General features: G+C 40.7%; 1 protein-coding gene across 5 annotated transcripts in view; it reads right to left on the minus strand.

Annotated features, from left to right (window-relative positions):
• Nucleotides 1-25,972, minus strand: part of vps13b (vacuolar protein sorting 13 homolog B) — a 266,755-nt gene that overhangs the window by 44,643 nt on the left and 196,140 nt on the right. For all 5 annotated transcript variants that reach the window (XR_013627420.1, XM_058053559.2, XM_058053556.2 and 2 more), the window contains 4 exons: nucleotides 19,178-19,380; nucleotides 17,492-17,708; nucleotides 14,066-14,250; nucleotides 2,372-2,568 (listed from right to left, as the gene is read on the minus strand). Coding sequence is in view for 4 of the 5 variants with exons in the window: in XM_058053559.2 (XP_057909542.2) it covers nucleotides 2,372-2,568; nucleotides 14,066-14,250; nucleotides 17,492-17,708; nucleotides 19,178-19,380 (802 nt within the window). In the remaining variant the exon portion in view is untranslated. The remainder of the gene's footprint in view (nucleotides 1-2,371; nucleotides 2,569-14,065; nucleotides 14,251-17,491; nucleotides 17,709-19,177; nucleotides 19,381-25,972) is intronic.

Here is a 25,972-nt window from a genome sequence, read left to right on the forward strand (position 1 = left end):
TCAACAGTTTTCTGCATGTAAAACTATAGTTATTCTCTCTATATATAAAAAATAAAATTATATTATATATTATATATTATATTTTATATTTTTCAATCTCCATGGGAAAAAAAAAATGCTTCAGTTTTTGTCTGACCTTTTATAAAAAACAGGTTCCACTGAGATGAGGTCCACCAACCCTGTTGTGGTCTAAATACAGTACTGGAGATGGTCCCCATGGACATTCACTGTATGTCATGGCTGATAGTGCTGAATGGAATATAATTGAAGTGAATGACCATTTGCTCAGTAATTTGCCTCTACCACGGGTCCACCTTAGCCAATCCAGCAGGAAATGCTTGAGACCTAAATAATAGTGGTGCAGCAAAGCGCCCCTTAAAAAAGATAAGCATCACATGTTGACGATTTTCATGACTTTCAGTTGGCAGGGCAGCCAAGTTTTTTTTTTTTTTTTTTTTGCTGGAAACAAGTACGTTAGATGAAATCTGTGAGTAAGGAGAGAGGAATCAATTTTTATCAATAAAGACAAACAATTTAAACTTATGTTTGAAGTATGATTGTAATGAAATGCAGATGTATATTTTATTAAATGCTGTTTCTCAGTTTCTTGTACATGTTTTCTTGTTTTCTTTTCTCTCCAACAGAACAGAATGTGGGCTTGGCAATTTCATTCCACTTACATTTTTCTACATCTCAGGAGGAAATAGAGGAGAAACGGGAAATAGTGGAAAAAGAGTTAGATGCAAAGAGTGGCGCCCATAAGCAGTCAGAAGGTGTTGGCTGAGATATTAAAGAAGAGAAGCAGCAGTAGTAAGACGTGAAGACCAAACACATTCTTTTTGGGGAGTTACAAGTCAACCCAACCCTTCTAGCAACTTTTGAGCCAAACCAAAGGGGGCTTTTACTCCTTGTGCTTCCCGTGAGCTTTCCCGCGATTAGATACACTCAAGGTAAGCAGGAAGGAATCCGGATGGGCCCTGACAGGCACTTGGTGTGCTGGGAAATCTCATTAGGCCGATCTGAACGCCTTCCAAACCCGCTCCCAGCTCCTGCTCACCATATGTGGGATGAGGGACACATTGCTGACTTTTGTGCTCAGTGGCCGGGATGTGTGCTCGTGTTCTCTGCTTTCACCCACACATATTCCAAATGAGTACAGTACAGCATCTATTCAAACTAGGGTGTCCTGATACAATATTGATACTCAATATCGGGCCGATACAGGAAAAAAAACGGTTATCAAATTATATGGAATTGCATCTAAAACCGCTGATATTGACACTCCGATACAAGAAGTGGATTCCAGACGTCAGCAATGGCCGGATAGAGCTCGCATGATCACAGCAACAGCGTGAGCTAACGTGGTAACAAAGTATCAAGGAACGGAAGTGATATCAGGCGAATGGAAGTATGTTATATTGCAGCTGAGCGTAAAACTTGTAATGCACAACTTTCTCGTGCGGGCACAGAATCGGAAATCGAACCGATTTCATTGCACCTTTGAAGCAGCATCACACAGGACGCTCCCACGGGACCAAGAGCCAGCCTCTTTGGGTGGTTAGTGAAGTATTTTTTTAAATGCTACATTGTTTAAATGCTAGCTGCTACTACATTGTCCATAAAACAAATGAGTCAGTTTTTGTCATACTGTTCTCTGTTTGAGTAATATTCCTTGATCAAGCCTTTTCCAACATTCCACATGATTTGTGCAGATATTGGGTTGATGTCGGTATCAGAAAAAAAAAGTCGCCATTCATCCAGACGGTGAAAAGTCAGTGACATTTGACCTAAAGAGGCTCACAACATCCACTCTAGTTCATCCAAGTGGTGTTCGCTGGTGTTGAGGTCTGGGTTCTTGATGAAGTTTTTACCCAAATATTCTTGGCCGTGATTCGTGCACCATAACATCATCATATATTTTCATAAAGTTGCATTGGAAAAGTTGGAATGCGGTAGGATTTAGAATTGGGGGACTTTAGCAACGTTTCCACCAACTTGTAAAGTTTGGTTTACCACTTTACAGGCTGAATCGTTAAATCCTGATCGAGCTTATATTTCCACCGCGGGGAGTGTAGGCGGAAGGGCGCACAGCTTTGTCAGCGACATAAATAATGTGACATCATAGCAGCAGGACAGCATGTATCTCGGCTGAAGATTTTAAGAGAGAGAAAGGCAAAACGATACAGACAAGACTAATAGCTTGTAATCCACAGTATTTTTTCTTTACATTTCTTTTATTCCGTTCAGTTTGAATATGTGACGACTATCTGCCAAAACTCAATAGGTAGCAACGTTAAATAGCACGGCGACAAAAAGGGGTGCTAAAAAGTGGCAGATGTACGCAAAAAATTAATGACAACTATTATTTTACCTTTGCTCATCTCCTCCTTCACTGTTACTGTTGAGTAAAATCCTCCACACGTCTGAGGCCACCATGTCTTTATGTTCATCAACCAGCCCGAGGTTGGGAAGCTGCAGCTGGCAGGAGCTGCTCTCCGACAGGCTAAACTCCCGGTATGGAATGAAGGCCTGCTGGAGCTCATCCCAGTAGTCTAGGCTGCATGGCACCTGAAAAAAGACAGAACATAATATGTTTTTTTTTTATACAGCCACTGGAAGCATTCACATGTCAGCAACATTCAATAAAAAAGAGGTGCTTTACATTACAGTTTAAGGGGGTAATCCGGGTAATCCTAGGCTGGACACTGCTTGTGGAAGTGCACCTTACCTCAACAGAATGATTGTGGATACTGACTGGAAGCAATCGAATGAGGTTTCGGTGGCAGGTGGGTGCGTTTTTATGTGATTATACGGTGTTCCAAATTACATCTGGACTCATTGGCGAACCGATTGGGACATTTTGAGAAACATTCAAGCGGCAATCAAAAGATTATGACTGATGGTGATTATGAATTTTAAGCTTTTAATATCAGGATATATTCAGGCAGGTGCATTTGCGCTGCATTACGGCTAATTTAAGGCACATTTGGTGACATTATCACAGGATACCGTTTCGGTTTTCCCTCGAATGCAATCAGAATGTTTGGAATGCTGTTGGAATACCGTTATTTTAAATGCTGTATGCTGTTCGATATTTTTCCCACTTCGAATGCACCTCAAAGATTTTGAGTATAAGCAAATAATTTGGGCCACAAGAATGGGCCAGAATATTTAGAATGCAATCAGAATGCAGTCAGAAATTTTAGAATACACTTCAAATAGGGATAAAAAAAAGCAGGAATTTTCAGTCCGATTGCATTCCGGCTCATTCCGCCTATAGTGTGACTAGCGTTTTTATTGAATATAAATTACGTTAATTCACCGGCTGCTACCACAACAATAACCTAGCTTTTTATTTATTTATTTTTTTAATCACAGAGCAAATCTACTCCTGTTTTCAGAAGGCCACTCCCTCAATTCAACGTGGCGTTCAAAGACATACTGGAAATGTAATGTACCCCTGACTGACCCAAGAGTAGCATCACTGCAATGCTTTGCTGTTGCACAAACAATACTATTGAGTGTATAGCCTAGTTACATAGGGATGAAGTTACTATTGTGGTTGACTAAACACATTACTGTCTTATTACGGTCATTTCACTAACTGTGCAAAAAAAAACAAGTTAATTTCTCATCAAGTCACAAAAACCATATTATTTTGACCGCGGACCACCAACAGAGTATGATGAACACTCATCCGCATAACAACACCGTATGACCACAGCATAACTTAAGAGCAGGCTTCAAAACAGCCATTTGCATGGAAGTCCTGGAGCTGTTTTTCACACCGAATAACAATCAGGTTATGGGAGAATTTTCACATAGTGCAATAGCTGGCAGGGTTTCTTTCATTTCTCTTACAGTGGAGCCAACATTAGCATAAATGCGGCGGGTGCTCCTGTGTGAACAAAGCCAAGTTCTCAGGTTCCACTGACCACCTGCAGAACCCTGCTACTGATGGATCAGCAGTGGCAGGGAGCTCTCAGCAGCCCACCTGAAAAAAGCCAGACACCGTCGTATGAAGGTGTGTGTGGAGTACATTGGTCTGCGTAAATCAAATTGTTTACTAGAGCTAAGGCGCTCCCAGGACAATTTAGAACTGTCAATAGGGTCAGTGTGCACATGTGCAGTACAAACCACCTTTAATTTAACCAGGAATGCATGAGGTAACCGTAGTTTACATGGTGTGTGAAATGCCACGTAGGGTTTCCTGGAATCAACCTTCTGTAATTGTACCTGACAGAGTTGTGCACCCGCAACACTCGCCACTGGAGCGGAAACTCACTAAGAATTCCCCAGAACAGATTTATTTCACCTGTTTTATTCTCCGCATAAAATGACAGATATGGTTACATCATGTTTATACGACACAACAGAAGATGAAACAATCATTGGATTGAACATTGATTTTCATTCATTTTCTACCGCTTATCCTTACGAGGTCGCATGGGATGCTGGAGCCTATCCCAGCTGTCTTTGGGCGAGAGGCTTGGTACACCCTGGACTGGTCGCCAGCCAATCACAGGGCACATATAGACAAACAACCATTCACACTCACATTCATACCTATGGACAATTTGGAGTCGCTAATTAACCTAGCATGCCCTGTGATTGGCTGGCCACCAGTCCAGGGTGTACCCCGCCTCTCGCCCAAAGACAGCTGGGATAGGCTCCAGCACCCCCGCGACCCTCGTGAGGAAAAAGCGGTAGAAAATGAATGAATGAATGAATTAACCTAGCATGTTTTTGGAATGTGGGAAAAAAACGGAGTACCCGGAGAAAACCCACGCATGCACGGGGAGAACATGCAAACTCCACACAGAGATGGCCGAGGGTGGAATTGAACTGGACTGCGCGCTAACCACACATCCGCCGTGCAGCCTTCCAACATTGATTTAAAATGAAAAATTATGGTTTTTACAATGGAATAACAATTTTTGTCAATCTGTTCGAAAAGGTCAGACGAAAACGTACAAAACAAAAAACAAAGCAAGTTTTCCCATAAGCTATAATGTAAATCCTATTAATATCCATTCATATCCGTAATCCGTCCAGAAAAAACTGAATATAGGAAAAAATACAAAATACACAGACAACAAATTAAATGAATAAATGAGCATCAAACAAGTTTCCAAATTTTAAAGTAACCACTACCCATTCTTCACTTTGTTTGGGTGTACAAAAACAGAGACATATTTTTGGTCATCATTTTCGGCAAAAATTTTATCCTACGAAATTCAAGATGTACAAAAATGGAGGTTACACTGTATTTTCTATAAGGTCAATTATACAAATATTGTTGAGCCCCTAAAAAAGGAGGTGCTCTTATTTGTAAATGGTAAATACCATATTTTGGTATACTGCGGAGGAAGAGGAAGATAAATAATTGCATACTATTAAAGACAATATGCATATATACTGTATGTGTATACAGTATATACAGTATATATCAATATACGCAAGTCTGGGTAGTGCAGTCTCTCCAACATGATTGTGTGTATCTTATCTGATAAACACGTAATTCTAAATACCCCACACACACTCTCTGATGATGCAACCCCATCCGGTTATGTTCTTTTATTTCCATTTTGGAAGTCGTTTAAATGCCAACAAAATGTACATATGTTAAGGGCAAGTACCGTAAATATTCCAAACTATTTATAAATATCTTTACATCTCCAGCGGTTGGCTGATCTGACTTCCATCACTGTCAAGCACCTAAGTTTCTGCCAAACCTCAAACTATTATTTTGCATGGAGTTCCTTGTCTGGGACTGATTGACACATTACAGTTCCTCGGAAGGATAATTAAAGACAGGTGACCTAAAGCAAACACACACAGCATGAAGAAATGATTTCAATTTCCACAATGAAGCCAGGTGTGATGGCCGAATCAAAGCCTGTGCAACTGAAGACCCCCCCCCCCCCCCACAGCTTTCTGTGAGGCGATGGCGGATGACACAGCCTGCCCTGTCTTCCATGACTTTTATTAAAAAGATCAACACTGATTACGTGCTCTGTTCTGTGACCGGTGTCTATGTATCTCCAAAAATTCCACCGCTCGCTCCCTCTTATCAGCCAGCAGAACAATTTAATTGACATCAGCTTGAGTAAATGTTTACTCAGGAGAAATTATTTTAAAAATTCTGAAAATGACTCCCACTTTGCTGTCTCAGGTGGGCTAATATATGTTAACGTTAATCAGTGTGGAAAATCAGAAATAAACCCATGCTGAGATATTTTACTCGCCCCCCCCCCCCATCCCCCCAATGCCAAACTAGCAAAGGGGGTCTGTGGTGTTGTTGGTGGATGAGGTGTTAAACCTCCTGATCTAATTTACCACTTGAACAGTATTTTCTTTTTACAGTGCATTAGCTATGACTAATACGAGTCCGCTTGAGTGCTGTCCTGCTAAAACAATAGTTATTTTGGCTCAAACACACTTTTTTTTTTTGCTTAATGTCATACTGACGCTAAACAGTTCATGGACTTTGCTTAGGTTTTGATTTATGGAGTCTGAAGGCTCTACCTTACTCTGCAAACAATCACACGCTGTTAAAAATGTTTGTAGAATTACTATTAAAATAGCCACACAAAATAACGCAAACTATGAAAGTACATACGGTCATCAAACATGATACGCACGCAATCAGAAAATGACAAAGAGTTTGTTGTACACTCAACAGGTTACGGCATATAATCAAGGGAAAAAATCTCTATAGTGTCAGGCAAAATGATCTGTCACATTTGCAGGTTAAATAAAAGGAAAATAAAGTAAAGTAACAATTTTTTTTTATTTTCAGAAAATACCATATTTTTTTCATATAATGCCATTGTTTTTCGTTTTTTTTTCAGTTGCTGCCATGAATCGGACCGGTGAGCATCACGCTTTTATTGTGGAAACGTTTATCAAAACAAACAAATCTGTAACTGCAACATAACAAGCGTTCCGTTTGCACTTCAATCTTGGTAGACATGATCCTGTACCAGCTCCAAACACCATCTTGTTATGGGTTAATCTGGGTAATCTACATTGAAACCAAAATCAACTGATTTAATTGTTATAACATAATGAAACAGAATGGCATTATATGTACTTTTTGAAAATTTACAATCTTTACTTTATTTGCCTTTTATTTAACCTACAAATGTGTCAGATCATTTTGCCTCACCCTGTATGTGCCATGTGACCAGTCTAGGGCAGGGATCTCAAACTCAACTTACCTGGGGGCCACCGAAGCTAGGTTCTGGGTGAAGCCGGGCCGCATCAGGTTTTCAAAAAAACCCCAACCCCAAAACGCATTAAAAACTGAAAAAAAAAATCTACTAAAAAAAACTATCTTCAATGCTTTTGCTTCTGCCTATACTCTACACTTTTTCAGTACTTTGGTTCCGGTTGTCCACACCAAAATATTTGATAAAACATTCCACTGTTCTCAAATATCTTAATTTTTATTTTTCTATACACAAAATAAGATAAAAAAAATAAAATAAACAAATTAAGATTAAAGATAATAAATCAATCAGTAATAGTAATCACTGTAATCAGTAATAAATAAGTAAAATAACAATAAAACAAATAAGAAAAACGTAAGAAACCACATACAGTTGGTAGAGAAATTATTTTTTCAGATTCAAATGTCCAGTATTAACAGTTATTTAACCTTTAACATGAACATTAATGAAACTTAATAATTTTACCCAATTAGCAAGTTAGCATCGTACTCAGTTTTATTCCAAATCATTTCCTGCATTTATTTGTAATCCAAAGCAAAACAGGGCGGGGTAACAGGGTAGGGTAACAGTATGGGCGGGGCAAAATCATGTTGTGTCCGGTGTGCACACAGCTTTAAGCTGTCATTTCAACATTAGACTTTGGCATCAAACTAGCGTCTTTTGACTAATTCTTCTGTCTTCCTCTGTGTTTGCTGACAAGAGTTTCTCCACCAGGCACTAAGTCACCTTCTGCTTGAGTCTTAACGACCGTTCATACGTTCATAAGGGGGTAAACGTCAACATCAGCAGGGGATTTCCTCCACTGTAAATACCATGTGGCATGGAAAAGGCTTTAGAAGCCCAGAGAGAGAGAAAGCACCAAAAAAAAAGAGTGACAAAAAGTACTAAAGTACATTTGTGATGATAAGGCGTCCCTGTGTGCGTATCCATGTGAAAACCTGAAAAAGTTCCTCCAGCTCCAACGCCAATGCCTATTTTGTAAGCAGCGGTACGACTTTGAATAATAGTAATAGTTTAGAAATCCCAGTTGAGGCACTGGAACTAGTCGGGGAAACCACAACTATTTAAAGAAAGGAAAAGCTGATTTTATGAATATGATCTGCCCCGGGGACAAGCAAGGAGTACGGCTCAGAACTACGACCCCCTCCACCCACCTTCATCGATGAAGAGACCTGGAGCACAGCAGAGGCAAGATGAGGTCGAGGAGGTGACAGGAAGAGGTTGAGAGATGAGTGAATGGAGTGATGGCTCAAATATGGATTGCATTTTGTCCACTTACAATCACTCCAGAATGAGCTATTTTCAGAGAAAGCTGACATGACAGATCGGAATGACAAGACAGCTCTCTTTGCTCCTTATTTCTTTTCCTAGTTCAATTCTTTTTGGAACAGAAAGTCAACCATTAGCACTTTTTATTGCTGCATTTCCGTTTTTTACTCTTTCTGGTCTTGAGAGGAAGTCGAATAATTAAAACATGTGAACTTCTGCATAAAGGAACGCTAAGGGGCTTGAAACCATTTACATCTGGGATCACAATGACATTTGGCTGATGACGAAGGGGGTCCAGTTCAAATAACCCCCTTGAACCGAACCCCTTTGGGCTTTCACACAACTGATGTAAGATTATAAAGGCAAGCTGGGCTGTGTAACACCACAAGCGATGGATCCAAATCAATTATTATGATTATTTCATGGTAACATCTTTAAAAAAGGCCAGTGACATACAAAATCATCGATAAGCATGTCTCCCTGAACGTAAAAACGCAAAACACATGCTTTGTTTACTCTGTGAAATGCACAGAAAGACACTTCAACTCTTATATCTTATTACACAGTAGCTCCATATTCAACATATATTCTAATTTCTCTTGGACATGAATAAAGTATCTATCGACATAAATGATATCACCATTACATATTTTCCTAAGCTGGCTGAGGTAATAAATGGGTGCTCAGAACCTGTTTCTGTCAACACTTGCGTGAAAAACTCATCATTTGTTTAACAGACTTCTTTTAGACAGGAACATGCCAGATAGCAAGGGGGATTGGACAATGTGGAAAACACATGTTCATCAACCACATGTTTGTATTCACACATAACTCAACCTGCAAGTACTATCATGCATGCTAATGGGTCCATTGATGTAGTATTTGGGGGTCTCAAGGGAATACATAGTGTATTAATAACTTCATTACGTTTTTATTATTGATTTTCTTGCACATTGCTTGGGTACTGGATTTGGATGGATATTGGATGTGTGTGGACCAATGTGGCACATCTCCCCTGGTGAGATGGGGTGATGTTGGCGAGTAGAATATGACAAAAAAAATGGCATTAAAAACTGTAGTTAAAGGTTAAGCCCACCAGGTGGCAACAGAAACCGGTAAATGACTAAGCACACTGTTAGACTTCGAAAACCCCTGAGCTATTGTTCTTTACAACTGTTAGGTGACCACAGATGATATTTAAATACTAGAAATGTATTAAAAGTCATTATTTTTACTGATTATTATTGTATTTTTTTTAATGTTCACACCAACCGCATTAACATGTTGACATTGTTGACCTATAAATAAAGTTAGAATGTTGAATTCTCGCGTCGCGTTAAACGATGCCAAAGTTTCAGATAATGACGTTTACATATTTGGAAGTGACCACTAAAAGAAGTTCGGGATGGCTCTGATCACTCGGTTTCAGACAGTTGTTTCGAACTGTGACTTCACAGTGAGCCTGTGTTGTGAGAAGTCACCGACTTCCTTATATGGGCATGCCCAGGTACAAACTGTTCGCTGTACAAGATGAGTGGGACCAATCACAGTGGAGTGGGCGTTCCCCAAACATTTTGGAAATCCAAGAAAATGCAGCTGGAATCGGTGCAGATTCTGTAGGACCTACAAAACGTTCCAAGTTGGTTATTGTGTGTCGCTGCTCCATCGGAGTCCACATAGGGTCCCCTTTAAAGCAGTTAATGTGCTCCACATGTTTAAATGTATTTAAAATGCTTTTAAAATGACAAAATATCTCCGACAAAGGAGATGAACACATTTATGTGTTCAAATATTCACGCTAAATGTTCAAAACAAATATACTGAATGTAAAAACAAAGCAAATTTGCATCCTTTTTCATTTAGAAAATATGGCTTGTGTGTGTTTACATTTGGGGTTTGTGGTGAGCAGGGTGAATTGACAGCTCGGGGGAATGGTAGCGGTTTTACCCCTTGCAGGGTGCACTATGTAACGCTTTGAAAATCGCTGGTCTAGTCTCATTGACAGGGTCGAACAAATGGTGTTAATTTGACATTATAACAGATGGTAGTAGTGACCTTGAGGGGTTATGCACACAGAAACGTTTTCAGGTCAAAACTGCCAAGTATTTTAACATTTAAGGCTTTCATCCACACAGTTCGGGGTGCCCTGGAACAGTATTTTAAAAAAAAATGCCTATGACCTGTGGAGGTACCCCAGGGGCCAATCTTGGGACCCCTATTGTTCAATATGTACATACTTCCTTTAGGTCAGCTAATACATAGCTGCAATGTATCCTACTATGCAGAAAAATAACACAGAGGAACATACAGTATTTGCGCTACTTGGAATACTCTTTTCAGCATATCCATCCACTGGTGAGGATGACCTTTTTCTCCTTCTTTGAACTATCGCATATTTTCACAGAGACTCCTGTAAGCAGGCTCCCAGTGATTATTCATCTCCTCCCTTTTGCTTCATATAATTTCTCTAGCTCCCCCTAATCATCCTTTCTGTCTATTCCATTAGATGCTCTCTCTCGCTATCCTCTCTCTGTCTGCCTCCTACTGTAATTCTATATGAGGCCAATCAGCAAGAGGCTCAGGGCCTGAGTCATTAAAGACTTTACAGCTGTGGGGCCTCCTGATACATGTCCGAGTACATCTTACATCTCATCCAGCGTTTGTGCAGAGTTTAAAAGAGAGATAGAGGCAATATGGATGGCAAACTGATTTATGAGAAACTGCTCAAAAAAAGGGCGGCACGGCGGTCGAGTGGTAGTTCAATTCCACCCTGGGTCATCTCTGTGTGGAGTTTGCATGTTCTCCTCCGTGCATGCGTGGGTTTTCTCCGGGTACTCCGGTTTCCTCCCACAATCCAAAAACATGCTAGGTTAATTAGCGACTCCAAATTGTCCATAGGTATGAATGTGAGTGTGAATGGTTGTTTGTCTATATGTGCCCTGTGATTGGCTAGCGACCAGTCCGGGGTGTACCCCGCCTCTCGCCCAAAAGCGGTAGAAAATGAATGAATGAAAGCTCAAAAAAAGTGTGTGTTTCATCAAAACATGTGATCATACCAGAAACTATAATACACAGAACTACATAGTATTTGTTGGCATATGCAAGTACAACATGGCATACAAATTGTTAAACTGGAAAAAAAAAAAAAAAGGTAGTGCATTGAATTGTATAAAATGAGTGATTGAAGACAAGATGGGATTTAATCCCCCGCCGGGCCTCTGTAGACTCGGTAGCTGAAAGAAACCTGCCAAAAACATAACCTCATCTTGGTTTGAAGACACCTGGCTTTTCACACCAGAGCACGCAAGATGACTTTCACAGCTGTCTCACCATGTATTACACGTTTGGAGGGACGGCAGGGTTCCCGGTCATTCAATAACATGCAAGGTGTGGATCTCTCCTGACTCAGATTATGAGAGCCATATTGGAACGCGGCCCAGCTCTGTGAATTTGTTTCTTTTTCACCGTAGGCGGATGAGCAAGGTGCAGTAAGAGGTATGCGTATTCCTTTTAGGCCAATTGCCCCTTCGTCTTAGCAGAAGAACTCGGAGACTACTAATACATCCTGTGTGGATGAATAACACATGACCATTCTTTTGCTTTCCTGGAGATGACTCAGCTTTTGACGCTGTGATGTATCTGTCTGTGTATGTCTGAGTTTGGAAGGATTTTGCATGAGGTGTCGGTCATTCAATGACATGTCACTGTGGCGTTCCCAACTCCGGTTGAGACCATTTATATCAAACAGACAGCTTGAACTACGTCTAAGGTCAGCACAAACTCATGAGGACGGTCAACCAGCCTTTTCCAGACGCCAACCCGTGAAGGAAACTTCCGTAGTTGCCAGCTCTCGTCAGCTCCCAAGCATCAAGTTAGGTTTAAGGTTACGTTTTCACGGTGATGTATATTCAAGATCAGCAGTGATAAGACAAACCACGTTATGGAAAACACAGTAAACGCATCAGGAAACTATTTATGAACAGGTATTAGGCTTGGTCTATCAAGGTTTTGTGCTCTCTGGGTGCAAGTACTAAGTGCTTTTGTGAAACAAACAAAAAAACACTTACGGTTCTGTATTATCATCAACCCACTTCACACATGCATGTAAACATCATGTCTTTTTTATGAGTTCTTGAACTTTATGTTTATGTGTTTTACTTGAAACCAGTGAGTGAGTTTAACTAAATATTGACTCAGTAAAGCTCACTTAAAATCTAGCAATGAAAATGTGTTTTTTCAGTGTACAGTGGATATTTTTTCTCAAAAATAGTCTTGTTTTTGCAGACAGTACATGCTATTACTACGACAGTTACTATGGTACCCATTATGTCATTGTATGGTCATATCACCTTGTACTTCGCTACAAGGTACATTATTAAAAAAAAAATACCTTAAACTGTATTATGGAAAGCAGGAAGTGAACAAATGTAACAGTTACTGATTGTAAAAGTACTAGATGGAGGGGTAGGATTTAATAAGCTTTGCTTCTTCCTACTCCTTTTGGACATGTGGAACTGTGAACTGATTATGGGATGCATTCAATTGTAATCTGATGCATGTTCTAATGAAATAAAACCATTACCATTACCTATTCTACTACTACTTAAGTTGGCATCCATCCATCCATCCAGTCTCTATGCCGCTTATCCTCACTGGGGTCGCGGGGGTATACTGGAGCCTATCCCAGCTGACATTGGGCGAGAGGCAGGGTTCACCCCGGATTGGTCGCCAGTCAAACAACCATTCACACTCACGTTCATACCTATGGGCAATTTACAGTTAACCTAACATGCATGTTTTGGAAATGTGGGAGGAAACCGGAGTAATCAGAGACAACGCACGCACGGGAGAACTCCAAGGTAGAGATTCGAACCCCGATCTGGTGACTGTGAGGCCAACAAGCTAACGACTAAGTTGGTAATAACGTTACATACACCACTGTTGAAAAGAACAGCTTTCTACATGTTTACAATTCACATTAATGCTTCACTGACAATGTTTTTTTTTTTGTCAAACTTTGAGATTTTGCACTTGTTTGGTGGTTCTTGAACGCATCATAATTGAGTAAGTAAACCTAAGTAAACTTTTTATATATGTAGCTTTTCTCAGACGCTGCCACAGGTTAATAAATCCGCCAAGTAGAAGATAAACTACAGTGTTCTTTAAGTTGAACACATATCGACACCTTTGTTTCTTCAAACCAGTTAAACCCCTGGAGACATTTTGACCTTTTAAGAGCCTCTCAGTTTTAAACACATCAGGACGTGACATTAGACTCCCATTCATCTTTCATCGTTATTCATTAGTGGTGAGTACCGTTACATTTTTAAATGTGTGTGAGGCAAACCTGGGCTGTGCTTCTATGCGTTTAGCTTTAAAATAACAAATGAAGAAACACAGGCAGGCTTCAGGAGCTGAATCTAATCTAATAATTACAACAGTCATCGGAGGAGATGATTTTTATGGGCGTCTCAATTATTCATATCCGTGGGTATTTTTACCCCCGACAAATATTGCATGATGTACTCTATCTACTGTACTGTATGTGTGCCTGTTTCTACCTGTAAGGCGTCCCCAAGGTCAGCCGTGCTGATTTCGGGGTCTTCTGTGGTGTTGAAAGGGACAGGCGTTATCCTGACGAAGGTGAGGACACGAGGTTCAGGGTACCTCCAAACCATTAGTCCTGGACTTTCCTCTGTTTCTGTGTAAAACACAACCTCGTGGGGTCCTGGCCATCTCTGGGAAGCTGCACAACAAAATAAATATATCAAAGTGGCTGATAAATACATTAATATTGCACTTCATGGAAGACATAAATTCATATACATAATACAAATATGACTGGAGAGTCTAACAGCATAGGAAATACAGTGAGAATTTTGATATTAACCAATGTAATACACTATGATTTATTCATTCATTCATTTTCTACCGCTTTCCCTCAGGTCGCGGGGGTGCTGGAGCCTATCCCAGCTGTCTACGGGCGAGAGGCGGGGTACACCCTGGGACTGGTGGCCAGCCAATCACAGGGCACATATAGACAAACAACCATTCACACTCACATTCATACCTATGGACAATTTGGAGTCGCTAATTAACCTAGCATGTTTTTGGAATGTAATGGTAATGGTTTAATTTCATTTGAACATGCATCAGATTACAATTGAATGCATCACATAATCAGTTCACAGTTCCACATGTCCAAAAGGAGTAGGAAGAAGCAAAGCTTATTAAATCCTACCCCTCCATCTGGTACTTTTACAATCAGTAACTGTTACATTTGTTCACTTCCTGCTTTCCATAATACAGTTTACGTTTTTTTTTTTTAAATATTGTACCTCGTACCGAAGTACGAGGTGATATGACCATACAATGACATAATGGGTACCATAGTATGAATGCGGGAGGAAACTGTGATTTATAAAAAAATAAAATAAAATAAAACCTGAATATTACCTTTTTATATATTTTTCAGGCAAAGAAAAAGTTGATTTCATCCAAGGTTTATCTAAAAATAATGCTTTGTCTTACTGTTTTATCTCCCACTTTCTGGTCGGATTCTCTTGATGCCGTTCTGCCTTCTTCTGCTGTCTAACTTGCTTTAAGACTATTGACATCCTTTTGGTTTGGGTCAGTTCCGACCCAATCTTGTTATTTACACAATCAGAATATAAATCCGATCTGGACCTTGGCCAAAGATTGTAAAATGCGACATTGGATGCTGTGATGCATTTATAGATGTTTCTATGGAACCCAAAACAAAACAATGACTCGGTGGATGTTTCCATGCTTTCAGAGTGTTTATATGCATAAGGAGCAGTATATAAACACATGGGTTGAGTTAACTTTTCTCCAGAGAGTAAACAGTCATTGACTGAATCGTGCCAAGCACCTGCAAAAACTGGATGACATAGATCGAAACTTTTGAGTGGTGTTTGAATCAAATTGCGGCTGCTGTTTGGGATCAAGGTCCTTTGGAAAAATGTTTATTTGAGAAAAAAAAAAAAAATCAGTCCCTTCCATCCCATTGTCAGACCCTCGGGGGACACTTGCACTTCTCTGTACTTTGGGGACTACTTCGCTTTGTCTGTTGACAATATGTTCCCTTTCTCCAAGTTCAAGCAATATTCATTCTCTTGCTTCAGCCAACATATTAAATGCATCAAAGACGGGTGAAACAATGTAAGAGTCAATCACAGCTGACAGAGTGAATGACTGGTCTTCAGCCAGGGAGAAGTTTGATCCTCTTTGTGTAATGTTTCTATGTGTGCATGTTGAGAGCAACTCATATCAAACAGAAAAAGAAAGAGTCAACAGCATGTTACTTAGAGTGGAACCAGGCAGATCAAACTCCATTCAGAGATTTCAATGGTTTCAGACACTGGATGTTGATGTCTGCACCCAGATGGCACAGATTATTATTATTTTTTTTTTACAGAATAAAAAGACTAAAATTCAATGAAAACGTGTTTGTGAATTGTGAATCGTGTACTAAATGGGCTGTAAATGATGATGCTGATGAGTTCATTCATTTTCTATAAGTGTGCTGGAGCCTATCCCAGCTGATTTTTTGGGGGTACACCTAGAACTGTTCGCCAGTAGTGTTGCCAATTAACCCACACACGGGGAAAACATGCAAACTCCACATGGAGATGTCCAACAGATCTTCCAGAACTCCTGAGTGAGTGGCCAACTGGCTAACCACTAGGCCACCTAGCGGCCATGCTGATGATTCGTCATTGTACAAAAATAATGATCCAATATGTAGATATGCAGTATGTAGAGTGGATCCCCACATACTTGTAACAACACTAATTAGTGGATTATTGGTAAACTCTAAAAATAGCCTGTTTTTTCCCCACAGACTCAATGTGGGTAATAATTTATAAATACATGATTCATTCATTCATTAATTTTCTACCGCTTTTCCTCAAAAGGGTCGCGAGGGTGCTGGAGCCTATCCCAGCTGTCTTCGGGCAAGAGGTGGGGTCCACCCTGGACTGGTCGCCAGCCAACCACAAGGGCACATATAGACAAACAACCATTCACACTCACATTCATACCTATGGATAATTTGGAGTCGCCAATTAACCTAGCATGTTTTTGGAATGTGGGAGGAAACCGGAGTACCCGGAGAAAACCCACGCATGCACGGGGAGAACATGCAAACTCCACACAGAGATGGCCGAGGGTGGAATTGAACCCTGGTCTCCTAGCTGTGAGGTCTGAGCGCAAACCACTCGCCGTGCAGCCCTAAGTACATGATACTATAGGTAAATATACTATGAGGTGGGCAAAATTTCAAGCCATGTGGGCCACAATGGGTTAAAAAAATTTGCGTATGGGCCATCAATATATAGGCGGCATCGAGCAGAATGATATACTTGCTCACGGAGCAACAAAACAAAAACACAACACATCCACAACAAGTTAACTCATCCCATAAATCAACAGCTAAGCGCTAAACATGACACGTAACTTAAAAATGTTATATCCAAATACCCTCAAGGCATGCTGGGTAGTTCAGGTGCAACGGAATGCTACCCAGCATGCCTTGCAGTGGGAATATATGGGTATTTAGAAATTAAGACGCATGGCGGTCCTGATTGTTTGTCCATCAGTGATCTAGGGGGTACGTAAATATAAATGAAAAATAATGACCTAAGACTCACAATTACGAGTGTGCCTGAATGCCTCATTGTGCAAAAGAGAATGGATCAGAAAGGAGCATGAAGTTGTTCATTGCTCTGTGTGCATCATATGAAAAAAAAAGTAAGTTTGATCATTATTTTGTACATTAATAGTATTTAATCTTGAAGATTTCATTTATATTGACGTTCCAATTGCCGCACAGCGTATCATCATGTATCATGATTGTGATTTATAGGTTTTGGATATGACGTTTACATCTGCGCTACATACATATTGCGTACGTTTTTACGTAGTTCAGTCTTAATATTGTGCTGTATCACAGCATGACTATTTACCTGGGTCCTGGATATACTGGAACTGCCCTGTTCGCAGGTCATCAGAGCTGTGTTCCGAGCGAGGGCACGGGGAACCCGGAGAGGGTGGTGGCTGGGTCTGGCAGGATTTGGCTTTGGGGCAATTTTCAACGGTGTCCCCACTCTGGGTGGTGTAATATGCGCTGAGATGCTCCTCCATCAGCTTCAGACAATTTAAATGTTCTTGTCCCCAAAACACCTGTCAGGTTGAATGCAGCACACGAGGAGATTCGTGTTACGACATATTGATACAAATATACAGGAATTGAAGTATAAAGATTAAATTATGAAGCAGCAATTTACAAAAAAGTACTGCACAAGGTGTTAGAAAATAACAACAATAACAAAAAGTCGACATAGTAGCCAGGAGTCGCGACTAATATGTGACTTCTGACATCAACAATTCATCATTATCTTCCAAAACAAGTGGAAAAACAGTCACATGAGTCACCGCTTTACATCATCAAGAACGCTACCCAACACAAGCTAGCATCCTCCTTACATGGCGTTCCCCTTCCCACATCCATCAAAGTGTGTCTGCGTGATTTGGACAAAGAAGCAGGAATTTCTGAGTCAAAGTGTTTCACACATGGAGCTGCATGCCTGCTACTCGCTAATGTGCCCGTGCTGGTTTATGACTAAACAGGAAAATTCAGGGAGTTTTAGGCATGTGGAGAAAATAAGATGAAGGAATCGGACGCAATTCCAGTGGTTTTTGTACAGCAGTTGATTAAAACACCACAAACAGCAATATTTGCAAAGTGAAACATGCGATTCTGTATTAGGGAATCCACTGAAAATGATCACTCTAAAGCAGTAGTATGGCACAATGCCTTGTAATAATGGAGTCAGTCAAATTGAAGAGGGGACTTTTCAACAGGGAACATTATTTAAAGTTCCATATGAAAAATATAACCTTGCCTAAAAATAGCCTTATAATGATCTACTACTTAAACAGCAGAGTCTCATTGAGCTGTCACCGTGGATACGAGTTCTTATTCCTAACAAGTAACTGTGGCCAGATTGCCTGCAGATTTCCCCTGTCATTCATTCATTCATTCATTCATTCATTCATCCATTCATTCATTCATTCATTCATTCATTCATTTTCTACCGCTTTTTCCTCACGAGGGTCTCGGGGTGCTGGAGCCTATCCCAGCTGTATTCGGGCGCGAGGCGGGGTACACCCTGGACTGATGGCCAGCCAATCACAGGGCACATATAAACAAACAACCATTCACACTCACATTCATACCTATGGACAATTTGGAGTCGCTAATTAACCTAGCATGTTTTTGGAATGTGGGAGGAAACCGGAGTACCCGGAGAAAACCCACGCATGCACTGGGAGAACATGCAAACTCCTCACAGAGAATTGAACCCTGGTCTCCTAGCTGTGGGGACTGTGCGCTAACAACACAACCGCCGTGCAGCCCTCCAATGTTGATTTAAAATGAAAAATTATGGTTTTTACAATGGAATAACAATTTTTGTCAATCTGTTCGAAAAGGTCAGACGAAAACGTACAAAACAAAAAACAAAGCAAGTCGTGCCGCCGATTTTCCCTGTCAATGACATAAAAATATAATAATGTGAACACAACCACCTTCACTTCTGACTGTAACTCATATTAAACAGCTTGTGCATTAAAGTCATGGGTACTCAGACCTGCAGAAGGCCTCCTTTCAGGTCCAGCAGTAGCTTAGGTGGACCAGGCTCATGTCCAGGACTGCCACTGTGCCGACACCACCTAGCTTCCAGTGAGCTACTGCAGGAAAACGGCCCCAGTAGGACATGGCTTTGTTCCTTCAGTCCAGTTCTCACCAGCACATCTTGCAGCTCCAGCTGCACAGAAGCGGATTGAACTACATCTGGGAGAAGAGGGAAAGTGACAAGGAATGATGAGAGGTTACATAATTTCAAAACATTGGACAATGACCATGGAAAATGTTAGGTCAGTGTTACTGCAACAGCGTCCATAGAGATATGACATTAACGGTTAAAATACATGAAATATCAAATAAGCACCTCGTGGTTGTACAATTATAAATTTTAACCAAAATCTGTGTTGCTCAGTACAACAGATTATATGCAATAATAATAATAAAAAATAATAATAATCTCAGCACGCTCATGTTTCTTATGTATGTTATGGGTACGCTTGTTATTGTTTACATTTTTTTTCTCCCAACATTGACAGTAAAGGTTCAAATGTTGGTATTGCACCGTCATTAAATGTCATTAAATGTCAAATGTTTAATGACGGTGATGATTTGACTGTGGAACAGATTTCAACTATAATTGATTCTTATGCGAGAATTTGTTCTAAAGTTGGAATAAATTACAGGCCAGCCAGCACCCTAGAATGCATTGTGGTCGAGCTCTATTTCCAAAGTATTTTTTTCCCATGAATATAAATGTTTTCATTAAATTAAATAGCGGTTATACCTGCTACTAGACATGTCAATACCCCCGAGGTGTAAAAATTAGACCCTACTTTAAACCAACATGTTTAGTTAAAGCTAGACCGAGAGACAAACATGGTACGATCCACACACGGAGAAGCCAAACACCCACTCATCCTGAAAGAAGCAAACATAGCAGGAGCCACCACAATAAGACAGCACTCTCTGTCCTTTCCATTTAATTGCAGATGGGTCATTAACTGTGGTCACAGGCTTCCAGAAGTTGGCCTTCTAATGGCCGTAAATCAGCAGACTCTAACCTCATGGAGTAGTTGCTAACATGGCAGGGCTGAGCTGGTCGGGTCAGTCACGGCAACAGCAGCAGCAGCCCGTTTGAAAACCTCAAACCAGAATGACTAATAATGCCCTGTGAAGTGGCCCCTTGCCTTCTGATGGCGGTAATGGTTCCTCCGTTCAGTCCTCGCAAGCAGAAAAGTAGAGCACCTACAACTGTTATTACCATTATTTTTGCACTGATGTAGCTAAAATATGGGACATTTTTAAATATGAACCTGACAAGGATTTAAAGTTGAGTTGTAATCAAAACACGGTCGTTTTTGCCTGGTCATATTCAATAATTGCCATATACAGTAAAGTCTCGTTATATCGATATCGGTTAAAACGAATTACTACTTATTATGATACTATTTTCATTTCCTGGCAAATTTCTAGTCTTTTATGATATAATTAGCTCAGTTAGTACGATACCCGGTTATTATGATATTCCGGTTACTACGATGCCCTTTTCATCTCCCGCCAGCCAATTTGGTCTGCTTATATCGATACAAAAGCAGCTTAAATCAATCTTTGCTTAAGGATTTCAAGACCAAAAAAGAACACAGCAAACGGCTGCTTCCAGTCAACTTTATTTTTCACACTTCCACCACCAGAGTGCAGCACACACAGCGGAAAACACCCATCCCTCGCGTCTACCCCTCCGGGTGGCAACACCTTCCCTATCGATAGTTCCGGGGTGAATTATGTTCCGGGGTGAATTATGTCCCGGTAACCGGTAATCACTACAGCGTAAGTTTATTTTTATTTACTGTAGTACAAAATTTATTGTAGTACAAAAGCATGCTAGATACGCAATCCATGAACTCAAGGAGACAATTACATGCCATATCAAAGATCAGCCCACTTTTAATTCAGTTCGGCGCAGGATCGGATATATGGATAGTCCGGTTATATCGGTATTTTTTCCGACTCCCGAGAATATCGATATAACGAGACTTTACTGTATATATATATAAAAAAAACTGTACAACGTCGAGTTAAATATGAAAGTGATAACAATCGCGATGATTTGGACACCACAGAGTTTTTTGATATTCATACATAATTGGCTCTATAACTATAGCCTAGCTTGGCAAAATGCAAGAATACAAGGATGCATTCAAGGTGCTACCCCTGCTAATTAACACTCATGGAGGCCCAGCCATGTTGGTAACAACTATTATTGTTTGAAATACTATTTCCACAGTTCCTGTATATCGTCAATACTATCCGTGTAGCAGAAATCATGTGCATATTTTGCATAAAGCGCATCAATTTAACTTAAGTTAAGTGAAGACTCTAAATCAGCAGTGGGCAAACTTTTTGACTCGTGGGCCGCGTTGAGTTAACAAAATTGTCCAGGGAGCTCAGGAATATATATTTCACACACACACACACACACACACACCACTATTTTATGCTTAAACTTTAAATTATTATTATTTATTCTAAATAATTTAAATTATTTGTACAAATTACTGTTTCCGCTGTACATTGTTCATATTTGATGTCATCTATTTATTCTCCACATTATTATTTATTATTATATGGGAGCCAGGCAATTACATTTCGTTGGCAATTTCACTGCTGTGTTATTGTGCAATGACAATAAAGAAAGTCTATCTATCTATCTATCTATCTATCTATCTATCTATCTATCTATCTATCTATCTATCTATCTATCTATCTATCTATCTATCTATCTATCTATCTATCTATCTATAAATAAATCTAACAGTCTGCATTGAATTATTTGTCCAATTTTATCTGTAAGAGTGTCATACTATCAGCTATATGTTCTAAATTCCCTTTTTTCAGGAGAACTTTAAAAAATCAGACATCAACAAATTACCAAATAAAATTTTGCCCGTTTTTTTTTTTTTTTTTGCAAGTCATGTTGCCAGCTTGTATGTTAAAAGAATACTGACGGGCCGGATTAAAACGATTGGTGGGCCGCATGTGGCCCCCGGGGCCGTAGTTTGCCCACCCCTGTTCTAAATGGTCCATAGGTATGAATGTGAGTGTGAATGGTTGTTTGTCTATATGTGCACTGTGATTGGTTAGCGACCGGTCCAGGGTGTACCCCGCCTCTCGCCCAAAGTCAACTGGGATAGGCTCCAGCGGCATACAAAAAGGTTTTATGGATCAGAGCCTGTCAATAAAACCATGGTTTTTGTGTACCCCCCCGACCACCAATATAGAGATTAATATCAAATAGGTTGTTAATGCCCAATGAATAATGAAATGTTAAAATCCAGTGGGTTTATTTGGGGTGAAGACGGATAAGTGGAGTTTTAAGGAAAAATGGAAAGCCATAGACAGGGAGTGGAACGGGAGCTGATAAACCATGAAGACAAATGCATGTTGACATGCGGAGAGAAAAAGGGTGTGAAAGATATGAAATGATGAATATATGACACATCTTTCCAGACTCGGTACACTGAGAAATGTCTTACTCAATATTCAGCCTGACACCACTACTGTACTGTTCCAATAAAAGAGGGATTTTCTTTTTCTTTTTATACTACGATGAGTCATGTGTCCAGGAAAGATGTTGTCGATGGCCTACAAGTTGGCAGTTTACCTGCAAATGTCTTTCTTGCTGTTGTGCTGCACCGAGCGCTGTAATTTATCGAACAGGTTTATTTTCACGGTGAGGATTTATTTGACAGCACGAGGAAACTCCCCAACGAGGTTTAAATGTTGAATGGCGGTCTTTTCTTCCCATGTGAGTGGGAGACACAAACACAGACACACACTAATACACACATAAAATGATGAGTAGAACCATGTCCAAAGCAGTCATACCAAACCCATGCATATGGAACATGATATAAGATCACACGCAGACACAAGAAATGAAACAATGTGCAATCAAAGCATTCTTCCTCCCTCACCATGCGTCATTTACAGCCTAGTTGACCACAGCATCTGGGGGTTGAAGCCAGAAGCAGCAGCAGAAACGGCAGCAGCTCCCAATAATTACTTTAATTTGGAATGATTTTAATGAGGGGGAATCAAATTCATTCCTCATCCAATTTTTCCATCCAGTCAAGTAAAACACATTTGTCAACCCCCTCCCTCATCCATGTCGGAGCTCTCCGTGTGACCATAATACCAGTAAGTTAGTCCCCGAAGATGTATCAGACAGTAAGAGTGCACCACACAGACAGTCAGGGGCGGGGGGGAGAATATACAATGGACATAGTTGGGAAAATACAGGAGTACATGCAGTATTCCATACACATTCATTCATTCATTTTCTACAGCTTATCCTGACAAAGGTCACGGCGGGTGCTGGAGCCTATTCCAGCTGTGAAACTGGTCGACTGGTGGCCAGCCAATCACAGGGCACATATAGGCAAACAACCATTCACACTCACATTCATACCTATGGACAATTTGGAGTCGCTAATTAACCTAGCATGTTTTTGGAATGTGGGAGGAAACCGGAGTACCCGGAGAAAACCCACGCATGCACGGGGAGAACATGCAAACTCCACACAGAGATGGCCGAGAATGGAATTGAACTCGGGTCGCCTAGCTGTGAGGTCAGTGTGCTAACCACTCGAACATCGTGCAGTCTGTTTTATTAAAATACTTTTAACAATTATGAACTAAACTGCAGTAAAAATTTCTGAATTTTGCATTTACCCAAATAAAGTCACTTTTGGTATTCACGTACAGGATACATGTCCGACTTGAATACAGCCGCTGATAGGTAACAGTAGCTAAACTTTGCCAAATTGCTATCATTGGCTGATAACAAACCTTTTTCCCTGGAAAATTCCCTTGCCTTCCCTCATTTTCTACCGCTCATCCTCACGAGGGTCGTGGGGGTGCTGGAGCCTATCCCAGGGCGAGAGGCGGGGTACACCCTGTACTGGTCGCCAGCCAATCACAGGGCACATATAGACAAACAACCATTCACACTCACATTCCATTCATACCTATGGACAATTTGGAGTCACTAATTAACCTAGCATGTTTTTGGAATGTGGGAAGAAACCGGAGTACCCGGAGAAATGCAAACTCCACACAGAGATGGCCGATGGTGGAATTGAACTTGGGTTTCCTACCTGTGAGGCATGCGCGCTATCGACTCGTTTACGGTGCAGCCCCAAAACAAACAAACAAAAAACGCTAACCTGTGCAGATGTACTTGATGTACTTGATTGAACTCAGGTCTCATTGTGTGCTAACCACTAATCCACCGTGCAGCCTATTTCATAGACAATCATACTGAAATACTACAAGACGATACCCCATTTAACCAAATAGTTATAAAGTGACATATTGTTTGTATAAAATGGTACATTACTCTACAATAGGGGTCACCTGAAACGTACAATATGACGTTATGTCCAGGGCTACTTCTTATGTATACCTCATAAATTGCTAAACATCAATCAACATTTTTAATATTGTCATTGTCATGTATAGGTGAACTGTCAAAATGCTGACAACATGAATGAGAGACCTTCACCTGCGTAACACTGGACAGACCTGCCAGTAATTCACTGCACACCAGCTTTTCTCTGCAGGCTACCATATAACTTATGTCACTCCGGCAACTAAGTGGGTGGTGTGCGTGGAAATCTTTGTAAAGTGAAATACATCTTTGGCGAACACTTGGGTAAGATTAGATAGGATCGCGACTGATTTACTGTCTCAGTTTCTTTCTGGCAGCCCTTATCTGACCACTGCCTGGCTGATTTATACTTCAGGGTGAACTGGTATCAATTAGACCAAACCTAAAGGAGTCATTACCCAAGTAGCACAAGCCTCCATAGACTAGCCGGGATGCTTAGAGTAATATAAATAATATATTGTCACTCACCACAGGAATACACTCTCCACTTACCACAAGACCACTATAGGAAACTAGTTCCATAGGGTAAGACATCACAGTCCCTGGACGAGTGTTGTATGTCATCCAAGTCATTACGAGGTGATGATGGTTGTTTCGTAACAAATGTGCCAATTTCATGTCAGAGAGCGAGGGCACGTTATGGTAGATTTTAGGAAACATGTTTTCATATGAGCCGCGCGGTGCTCTAGTGGTTTGCATGTTGGCTTCACAGTCCGGAGATTGCGGGTTCATATCTGCGTCGGAACATGTCTGTATGGAGTTTGCATGTTTCTGTGCCTGGGTTGTCTCTGACACATTTCCAAAAATATTCATTCATTCATTTTCTACTGGTTATCCTCACGAGGGTCGCGGGGAAAGCTGGAGCCTATCCCAGCTGTCTTCGGGCGAGAGGCGGGGTACACCCTGGACTGGTCGCCAGCCAATCACAGGGCACATATAGACAAACAACCATTCACACTCACATTCATACCCATTAACAATTTCGAGTCGCCAATTAACCTGAACATGCAAACTCCACACAGAGATGGCCTCGGGTGGGATTGAACTTGGGTCTCCTAGCTGTGAGGTCTGTGCGCTAACCACTCGTCCACCGTGCAGCCCTCGAAAATATTCATGCTAGGTTCATTGGAGAGTTTGAATTGAAGTTTGAATGGTTGTTTGTTTATATGTGCTCTGTGATTGGCTGGGATAGGCTCAGCTGGGATAGGCTCCAGCACCCCTTGAGACCCTCGTGAAGAAAAGCGATAGAAAATGAATGAGTGTTTTCAAACGTCACCACTTTTGTACCATTTCAAGCTAAGCATTGGATTTGAACGACCTGAAAAATTAGTGTTCTAAAACTTTTGATAA

The sequence above is a fragment of the Doryrhamphus excisus genome, linkage group LG5 (genome assembly GCF_037039965.1).
Source record: "Doryrhamphus excisus strain RoL-2023G ecotype Guam linkage group LG5, RoL_Dexc_Guam_v1.1, whole genome shotgun sequence".
NCBI lineage: Eukaryota > Metazoa > Chordata > Actinopteri > Syngnathiformes > Syngnathidae > Doryrhamphus > Doryrhamphus excisus.